Source organism: Platichthys flesus, chromosome 2 (assembly GCF_949316205.1).
Source record: "Platichthys flesus chromosome 2, fPlaFle2.1, whole genome shotgun sequence".
Classification (NCBI taxonomy): Eukaryota; Metazoa; Chordata; class Actinopteri; order Pleuronectiformes; family Pleuronectidae; genus Platichthys; species Platichthys flesus.
In genome coordinates this window covers 23,104,815-23,115,480 of record NC_084946.1, presented here as the reverse complement: position 1 = coordinate 23,115,480, position 10,666 = coordinate 23,104,815, and the positions used below count along the sequence as shown (strand labels likewise).

At 42.7% G+C, this 10,666-nt stretch overlaps 1 protein-coding gene across 1 annotated transcript; it reads left to right on the top strand.

Moving 5' to 3' along the window:
- The first annotated feature begins 452 nt into the window (after nucleotides 1–452).
- Nucleotides 453–10,286, top strand: tspan2a (tetraspanin 2a). Its single transcript, XM_062406671.1, has 9 exons — nucleotides 453–688; nucleotides 3,863–3,965; nucleotides 7,191–7,288; nucleotides 7,758–7,832; nucleotides 7,932–8,024; nucleotides 8,109–8,180; nucleotides 8,325–8,408; nucleotides 9,195–9,263; nucleotides 9,397–10,286. Exons 1-8 carry the CDS (start codon nucleotides 620–622, stop codon nucleotides 9,258–9,260), a joined length of 660 nt encoding a protein of 219 aa, XP_062262655.1. The 5' UTR covers nucleotides 453–619; the 3' UTR covers nucleotides 9,261–9,263; nucleotides 9,397–10,286.
- The last annotated feature ends 380 nt before the right edge of the window (nucleotides 10,287–10,666 follow it).

The following is a 10,666-nucleotide window of genomic DNA, read 5'->3' as shown; positions in this document are numbered from 1 at the left end:
TCTTTATTTGTATTTGTATTGTTGTTTTTGTTGTTAATAATATCAAATCTATAATTGTCGTTCCTGCCAAGCAGTTAGAAGTTCACAAAGCAATAGATGACAGATACAGAAAATGTTACTGATGAGAAAACTGTAAAAAAAAAAAAAAAAATGAAATGATTAAAATGGATCACACCTATTAAAATGAGTCTAAAGGAGAGAAGCCAAACAAGCTGCTGAACCTCTTGTTGTGATATTACACCGATTATTAACCTGATCCTTATTCTGTCGAGGGACACCCCCCACCTCCCCCTCCTCTTCCTCTTCCACCCTCGAGGGTCCCTCTCACTCTCCCTTATCTCCCTCCTTGGATACCTCACCGTGCACACGCATGCACGCACGGACGCGCACGCAAGGAGGGGCGGGGCTCAGGCGGCGTGCAAACAACAGCCCATCATCCCGTGCGTGCAGCGGCGTGTGCGCATGTGTTTGTTTGTTGGGATGTAGAAGCTCCCCCGCATCAGTGCATGGGTTTTGATGTGCAGCTGCACGAAGAAGAAACAGAAGAAGAAGAAGAAATAGAGGATTTTTCATAATAAAAGCTGCAGATTGGAGAAATCCGACCACACCAGGTGACATCATGAGCAAAGTGCAGGGCGGGATGAAATGCGTGAAATACCTGCTCTTCGTTTTCAACTTCATCTTCTGGGTAAGTCCCTCTGGAAACAACGGTGATGTTATAAATAGATCTAAGTCCTCCTCGTGGATAAATGTGTACATCAGCAGTATTTGCTGTTTCTTTGGTCAGAGGAGCTGAATTTGTTATTTGGTAAAAGCTGTTTTCACTGTGTTTTCCTGCTGGTTCCTCCTCCTCGTAGTGGTTCCCTGCTCCACACACTCAGACTCACACAGTGTCCAGCCTATTGATGCTGCTATGTGTTTTAATGGTAACTAACCTGGTTTCTTTATTCACTGGAGCACCGGGGTTAATGGTGCTGATGGTGTGTAGTCATGCAGATTCCCTCCATCCACCTGCTCCACACACATCACTCTCTCTCTCTCTGACCCTGTGCTCATAACCCCTGGGTTCATCTATCAACCATCTATCATCGTGCCATTTCATTTCCAATCCGTTAATACCTCATCACAGCTCTGGAACAACATCCTCCATCTATGAAAAGACCTTAATAATTAATGAGCACATCAGATGAGAGCCTGTGAGCCGCTGATGATGATGTGTGTGGTTTGTAATGTGGCAGTGCAGCACATGCACGGCTGCAGACTGCTGCTACTTCTCCAACACACCCACTGTCCAGATGCTGTGTGGTGATTTTACGTCGTGCTGTGACTTTCCTGCTGCAGGTCTGGGAGCGTGATGCCTGTTGTGTGGCACACCGGGCTGATCTTGTTTTGGGTACACAATACACACCCTGGAAGCCTTTTGTTGTGGTGCTGCATTAGATCTGCTCAGATAGGGTTACCTGTGGTTCCACCTGCAGCTGAGGACGCTTCATTTTCCGTGTAGCTGCTCAGTGACTCGTCTTAGTTGACTTGTGTTACACATCTTGATGAAGATGGGCGGACACATGTTGGAGTAACGTGGTTTAGAGCAGTGGTTTTGAAGCTTTTGGAAGGTTTGGAACCCATTTAAACAAAGCTACTGTTTTGCAACTTGAGGTTTGGATACATGCAAATGAGGGCCCAACAGTCACACACTCACAGATATCAATTGTCTTAACATTTGTTTATCAAGATCCGTGAATTATTCCCTGGGAAACAAACAGTGATAGTGTTGAAATCTGGTTCAGATCCACTCCAAAATTTAAAGGATTCTTTCGTCACCTATACCAAATCCTTCCATCAAGTTTAAAAGGACATCCCTTCTGTTGTTATTGTGTAATCTTGTTCACAAACACAAACTGAAAATTTGTTTAAGCTCCACCTATTATTGTGAAATCTGCATGGGTTGACATGTATTTTGTCAAAAAGAAGTATGAACAGAGAAACTTAAAATCTGTTCTTAAAACACACTTCTATCAGAAACTGTTCCCTGATTTTATCCCTTTATTAATTTTGTCCATTTGTTGTCTTGCTTATTGTTGAGCGCTTTATAACTGTATTATATTTTTTATTATTAACATATTATTAATAAATGTTAATAAATTAGTTTAGAAGTACATTTAATTTCACAGCATGTGATGGGTTAAAATTAATAGATTACACATATATTATGTACAAAGCAAATAAAAGATGTTTTGAGAGTTGCAACTATTTTATTTTCATCACAGATTAGGAAAATTATTGGTAGTTAATTCTTTGATGAATCTTTTAGGCCACAAAACATCAGAAACGATTTAGAACCAAATTTTCCATAAAATAAAGAAAAGCAGCAAATCTTCATAACTGACAAGCTGTGGCTAAATATTGTTTGGTTTTATAAGTTTGAAGAATGACATAAGTATGTGGTGTTTTAAATTTGTGTGGATCACGTGGTTCTCTGAGTGCTCTCTGTCAGACGGACGCTTGTGTCACCCAAACAAACAGCGGCCTCTTTGTTGAGCGGTTTCGGGAGTGAGAGCGGAGCCGTTGTGGTCGGAGCCAATCGGGGGGTGTGTGGGGGGGGTGGGAAGGGGGGGTACAGTACACTACGCTGTCATTTTAGGGTTCGGAGCCAATCGAGCAGCCAATGCCAGCGTGAGTTACATCATCCAGGCTCTGTGAGGCTGGCACAGCCTGTGGCTGAAATGCACCATGGGAGATGGACCAGCGACGCTGACAGAGATGCTGGCGTTCAGATGCTTAACTTTCATGATGAGCCAAATGGGGAAAGAAGAACTGCTGCTACAAAATGTTCTGTTCCTGGTTCAGACATTTTTTGTTCCTGTCGTCTCCTGACAGCAGATTATTTCTGTTCTTGGAGCTGAATGAGTGATTTGGTTATAGATGGTTTTATATTTTTATTTCTAGTTGGTCAGTGAAGCTCATTTCACTGGAAATAAAGACAAAGATAATGAAATATGGGATGTTTTCAGTTTTTATCCTGTTTTTATCAATTAGTTTACATTTGGAAGTTTTTTTTAAATGTTGTAAAACCAAGCTTGTGCTTTTTTATTTATTAAAATCTTATAATCTTTAAGCATTTCACACTAACACAACCTTACGCATGCTGTTTCAAAGGGTATATATGTGCATAGCTGAATAAATACCCCCTCAACAAGGTTACACAATGCATATGTCGGTAAGATGGAAGTTTGTGGATAACGTAGAACTGTAGTGTTAATTTATGTGCGTTTTAAAAATATAAAAAACTGTTCATCTTAAGTGATAGTTGTATTTGGAGCCAAACAGTATTTTCTAGATGTGTCTAGAATCTAGACAGACCACAATCTTCTCTGGGCGACACTTTGGTCTCAGTTTCCCAGGAACCAATGACCTCTCCTCTGTGGTCTGAAAAACTTACGTCATTTCTTTATCCTCCTAAACATGCAACCATGACAAATTATATAATCACATGGGATATAAGTTTGCACAGAGGAGGTGGTTCAATTTAGCTCTGTAGAGATTCAAAAGAAACAGCAGTCTTCCAGCCTGTGATGTGTTTGTGAGTCCACAGAAGCCTCCAGCGGATAGTTTAGTCGCTCAAGAGGTGAAACATTAGCATTTCTGGTTTGTTGAGAGTAACAGAAGCAGTGATCATCAGAACGAGACATTAACAGAGACACAACCTGTTGAATCTTAATCGACCTAGGATCCAAAGACAAAAAACACGTTGGGCCTCAGTTTTGAAGTGATTTCTGGGCTTCGCACCAAACATGTCGCTCAGAGCCTAAAAGAACAAGAACCCTGTTTGTTGTTCACTGAAAAGTCTCTTATCTGTCCTCAGCTGTCAGGGCTGCTGGTGCTGGCCGTGGGACTCTGGCTCAGGTTTGACCCAGAAACAGTGGAGCTCCTGACGGGCGATGAAGCCCCCGACACCTTCTTCATAGGTACGTGACAAGTTCTGCAGTTCTCCGATCGCACCTCGCCTCACACCTGCAGATCAGAAAGTACACCTCCAGATAACCGTGTTAAATCTGTTTGTCTGTTTGTTTGTTTGTGACATCCATTTGCAGATCCAGGGTTTTTGTTTTCACTTTCTTTCCTCCTTCAGGTTATCAGACCACTTCCTATTTTCTTTGTATGAACTAGACAATCTTGTGTAGGATTGTTCAGGCTGGGAGGCCCACTTTCCATTCTAGTTAATATCTGAGATAAGAACGCTGCCATCCTAATCATCTGGATCCAGACTCTGCACACAACTGATCAGGGGATGGAGCCGCACGATACAGGCTCTTAACCAATCAGGAGGCAGTCTCAGCTGTCAATCATTACATTTCACCCCACGTCAAATAAAGTAGTTTAAACCAAACTTGAACAAACTGGAACAAACATCAGTGTGAAAAGAAATATCTAAAATAATTAATTCTGTAAAAGTATTTGACGTATTCAGTACTTTAACTTTTTTAGTTTTGCCCGTGTCCCATCCGCCAACATGGAGGAGGTGCACTTTGTCACCTTTACTGCAGCGAGGTGTCGTCCATCCTGATGTCCATATGAATCAATATCCGTCTTCTTCACGAGGTCACACCAGACCTGCTGACACCGGGTTAAATGGCTCGACCGTTTTAACTGATAAATGTTTAACAGCCACATTTCACAGTTCAATATGTTTTGTTTTTTTAACCACATCCCGTTATTAGGCTTATCTAAGACGAAATACTTTTCTATCTCAACTCCTCAGATGTGTGGCTTCGCCCTGTTGTTTGCCCCCATGTGAGGAAACGAACATGTCAAATGAGGGTTGGATCACATCAGTGTCAGCGCTCTGGTTTAAGGGTTATGTAGAGAAGCACTTGTCTTTACAAACACTGATTGGATTCTCCCTCTTCTGGAATTACACACACACACACACACACACACACTCACATGGTGACAAATGGACTTTAGCTGATTAATGAACAGTTGTGTCTCTTCTGTGAAATATATCTCCGGAGCTTCTGACTGAGCTCCCATTAAAACTCACAGTGGATGAGTAAAACATACAGTAGACGGGACAAACAGCCTCAGTAGTGTCCACACAATAGGCCCTCTCTCTCTCTCTCTCTCTCTCTCACTCTCTCTTTCTCTCTCTCTCTCTCTCTCTCTCTCTCTCCCTCTCTCTCTCTCTCTCTCTCTCTCTGTGTGTAGGAGCTGATGATTAGAATGAAGCCTATTCTTGTTCCTTGTATTTACATCATGACCTAAAATGGTGACTTCACTTCATCAGCTCTCTGCCGGGCTTTCATGGAACCGGCCCTCTCCCTCAGGACATGAGCAGCAGGTGAACACTCCTCTAGGAGCAGTCGTTACATCACATAGAGAGCATCAGTGTGATAAAAGGAAAAGAAGAGTCGACTGTGCTCTTTATCCAGCTAAGATACACCTCAGTTATAACAGTTATCTATATATGCAAAGGACAGTATGCGAGATAGCTTCTGTTTCAAGTTGCTTTACATTTCCATGCAAATATCAAATTCTCCGTTAACGTTCCAACTTGTCTCACATTTCTTTCCAGGTACACATTCGCTCACGTTCTCATGTTGTTGAATATGACTTCAATTTTGCCAATCTTCTTTTTAACCTGGTCTTCTCATCTTCTACACCTCCATGGAAGATATTGTTCCTTTGTCTCAGGTGAAGCTGCTCCCTGGAGAAGGTTCACCAGAAGATGAGAAAGTTAGTTGACCCGGCCAGGAAATAGTTTAGAAAAAAAAACATTATCTCAGATTCTGTACTTATTGAACAAATCATTTAATTGCTTTCACCTTCAGCGAGGACACTGAACAGAGTGTAAGAAGGGAAAGTGGCAGAGCTTCACCTTTGTTGACCTGGATGCGTTTCAGCGAGTAAACAACCAGTGTGTGACACAGTGTAAATAAAGAGCCGTGTACACTCACTCATTTGCTACCTGCAAAGAGAAAGTACAGTTGACTGTTATTTCAGTGGTGCCACTCAGAGGAAGTGGTAAAGAGGACACATTAAAGTGATGGAAAACACCCTCAGCAGCAGCCAACACTTTGTGTATTCGGTCTCATTATATTTTCCTCCGCTCGCCCTCCCTCGCTCCCTTCTGCGTCTTTACCTCCTCTTTTGTTCGACAGCAGCAAAAACAACAGCTTGCATTCCCCCCCATGTGGATTAATTAAATTGCTGCAGTGGTTGCTGTCTATGTCACTGATTAGGCTCTTACCGTGGACCCCGGGGACCGGGCCCCGGTGTCTGGTTACAGTCGTGAGGACTGGGAGCAAGAGGGGTGGGGGGGAGCAGACCGGCGGAAGGTGACGACATCCAGGCTCACAGAGGACGGCGGTGGGGGGGTATGGGAGTGTGTGCGTGGGGAGTAGTGTAATTCAGAAGCAATCAAACCCATGAAAATTTGATTTGCCTCTTTTTAAGCCGACAGGTGGCGTCTGTGCTCCTGCTCCTTCCTGCAGGACCGCGACTGCACCAAGTCCCTGTAATTGGAAGAAACACTGATGTATGAAATAGTAAAGCGGAACTCTCGACTCTCCAGCTCCATCGTCTTTAACTCAGATTGATGGTGGTATAGACGGGGGGGTGGTTTGTCCACTCATTTGTAAGCTTGATGGTGCAGGTGCTTCCCACGACCAGGGATCCATCTTGAAATTAGCATTTATCTGGGTTTGTGCTTATTTATCTCTTAAAAGAGGATATAACCAAAAGATACAACAGCAATAAGCCAAACATGTGGGTTGTGTTAAGAGGTTTGTTTATGACTCTCAGTCTTCTTTCATCTCAGTTTAAGGATTTAAGAATCTTAAGTAGCTGCGCTGGAGGAGTCGTGTGTTAACCAGAGTAAAACTGGAGGAGTCGTGTGATAACCAGTAAACCTGTAGGAGGCGATTAGGAGGCTTTAGGCTCCTTGAGAAGTTTCTTCCTACTCGTCTCATCCAACAAGATTCTTTTCATGAGCTCGGCTTCCACAGAGACAGGAGTTTTATCATGCTGCCATCCTCAGTTGAAAACCTGAACTGCAGTCATGTGACTGTACCGACACACCATGATGATGATGATCCTCTCGTCTGTTATGGCTGAGACTTCTCATATTAGTGACATTAAACATCTGGTAGTTTGATTTCCTGATTTATTTCTATGCTCTTGTCTCATTCCAGCTGTGTACATCCTTCTCGGTGCCGGAGGGTTGATGATGGTCGTTGGGTTCTTTGGATGTTTTGGGGCCGTGCGTGAGTCTCAGTGTCTTCTGGCATCGGTGAGTTTGAGTTCTTCCATGTTTTTGTTTCAGTGTTCCTTTTACTGGCATTTCAAAGATAAACAAAGTTAAAGAAATTCTATGCATTCTTACTGGAAACTCTTTATTTTGTCTGTCAGGTTAAGTTATTTTAGTTATAGCCAAGTCTTACTGTTTAGTAGTTTTATAATTTGGTACTAATCACAGGGGAAATAGAGTTTGACTGTTACCTTAAGAGTTTTTCCTAACCAAGAGTTTTCATCAGTGCACAGCAGGTGAAATAATGTGAAATCTTACTTGGCAAAGTTAAATTACTAGAATTAGGACACCTGCATAAGTAGTCCTGTTTTCAAGGACTTTCCTGTTTTCTCTATGAGCAGGACCAAATTATTTTCTGTGCAGGAAACCAAATTGTTTGATAAACTGCTGTTTCCAAGACAAAGAATGAAAATCATTGTCATTTCGAACAAACCTCTGTTGTGTTGTGCAGTTCTTCGCTTGCCTCCTGATAATCTTTGGAGCGGAGATCGCCGCTGGTGTGTTTGGATTCCTGAACAAGGAACAGGTGCAGACTCCAGTGACTTGTTTTTATTCAACCAGATTGTGAAACATGTTCAGAAACATAATCAGCTGATTGTGTGTTGTTATCTTTCCTCATGGACAGATTGTTGAGGAGGTCCAGAAGTTCTACAGCAGCTCCATTACTGACACCACCAACGTGAACGGCACGGCCATCGCACTGATCTACCACAAAACTGTGAGTGACACTTTGATTGTGTTTATTCACCTCCTTCCTATCGTTGCCACTCGTGTGACACTTCCGTTGTGTTTTGATTTCCAGTTAAACTGCTGTGGAGGTTCCATGTCCGATGTGTCTAATGACCTCTGTGCAGACGCTCCAAGTGACACCCAGGTAAAACTTTCATGTCCGCTATTACACGGTATACCCAGAAGGTGGCAGTACAATGCTGCTGTAAGACTTGCTGTAGCAAGTTGTTGGATGGTGCAGGTATCAGCAGGTTGTCTGTATCTGTGACGCTTTGTGTGTTGCTTTCAGGACTGTCTGAGTGCAATCACAGACTTCTTCAATGAAAAGCTGCACATCATCGGATACATCGGCATCGGGGTCGCAGGCGTAATGGTGAGAATTTACTAAATCTTCAACTTATTAAACAGAAAAAAACGTTTTTGGAGTTTTGGATCATAGAACATCAAGTGTCCAGAGTCAGGTCCTTTCTCTATATAGAAGTGGTTTCCAAACTAGGGGTTGAGACCCCAGGGGGTCGCAAGACGCTGAGAAGAGGGGTCGCAAGATAATGTCCAGAAATCAAATGAAATCTTAAAACAGCATAATATAGACGCATTTGCCACAAAAGAAAAAAAAGACTAGCATAGAAATTCACCCCTAAAGTGATAATGAAAGATTAGCAACAGCCTCAGTCAGAGCAGGAACATTTACAGCATCACAGCGACACAGTGATTTAGTTTCAAACTAGTTAAATAAATATCCTCAGTATGCTGCAACCAGCTCTATTAATTAACATTATTATTATTGTTATTTTCATTATTATTCGCAATTCAAATGTCTTTATCGACATCACACTTCATGGTAAAATTAAAATTTATAGAGAAATATAAGCGGAATAAACAAAAACACTAGCAACAAATAACTGTTTACAAAAGATAGAATACATTTGCAACAGGTTACAGGAATGTTTTTGATCAGTTGCAGTCTCTGACGGTGGAGTGTGTGATGTGTGTGTGTGTGTGTCAGTCACAGTCCTTGATGTGTGTGTCATGTGTATTCAACAGTCTCAAAAGTGTATTATTATTGTTGTTGTTATGATTATTAGACTAGTTTGTGACACTCTACTTTAAATCCCATACAACCTTTAACAATAATCCCCCGAACTGTGTGTGGTTTCAGATCATAGGGATGATCTTCAGCATGGTTCTGTGTTGTGCCATCAGGAACAGCAGGGAGGTTATATAGATGGTGAGTTACCCCCCCCCACCCCCAACCCCCCACCGGCCAGACTCACAACTCACCAATGATGAGCTTGATGATCGACACACGTGCATTAGAGGGGGAAAACACCAAAGTCACATTCTAATGTCATCTTTCATAGTCCGTCCTGATCTGGTCGGGAGGGTTTTCCTGTATATTCACAAATTCAAGTCCGGCACATCCCAGCTCTCCCAGTTCCTACTGGGCCACGTTCGACACGTCCACATGCCGGATCGTCCCCTTTACACCGTCCTTCTCTTCCTCAGCTTCACCGATTTTGTTTTTCACTTCCCTGTTTCTCTACCGTAACACACACGCTCTGCTTTCGGCACGACTCTGTGACATTCCCTGGTTACTACACTGCTGCTGCCCCACCGACACAGTGCAGCACACAAAAGACACCGACTCTGCCAGGAATGTTGTGTATTTGCTGTAAATATGGACACCGGTTTTGTGCACCTGCTGTTAACATGATATATTCTGTGCCCTTTGTATGTTTTTACGTCATTTAGAGGCCGGCTAATGCCAGTCATACGTTTGTGTGCTTAAATGTTTGGAGGACGAGCCGCCCTTTATGATTCAATTTCCATCACGTGCCTATTGACTCACACACACACACAAACACACACACAGACACATGCACACACACATAAGCCTCCAGCCACTGTACTATATACCTGTTCCATGTGATCTGTGAACATAACGACTTGTGCTTTGCTCCCTGCCTCAGATCTGTTGCTAAACTTCAAAAGCACAATAGTGGAAGTGTAGAGGTGATGTATCAACCCAAAGGGTTCCGGAAGGTCTCATGATAAACTGACTGTAAATGTCCAAATCCAATTGTAAGGTCATTGATCGACGCCTCATCCTGTGTGAACTGTAACAGTGAGCTAGTTTTTGCATTCTGTGTGTGAACTCGATCTTGTTGGTTTGCCAATAAGACGTGAACTGTAGAGTAATATAGTGGAAGTCGCACTGTTTAACTGAATAAAACAACACCCGGTGTTTTTACTCTTGTGTTACTTTCTGTTTCCTGGATTCTGTGTGTGACTCACATGCAGAAGGGGAGCCCCCCCCCCCCCCCTCCCACACCGGTCCATCATGCAAATTGTGTAGGTTTCAGGTTCATGAGCGTTTCTGTGCGCGGGTTCACACAAAATGGCCGCACAATGTTACACCGGAGACACGTAGTGCCAACGACAACAGGAAGTTAAACGTGTAATGTGAGACATGAACAATGAGATCAGAAACAGCCCAGTAACTCTGGATTCTTCATAATAACGTTGCATTGGTTTAGTTGATGTTGAAAAGTTTGTTCAAGATCAAGTATGAACTTGTCAAATATAATACTTCTTCAGAATCATTTTGTTATTGTCCAACTGTAGCTCCAG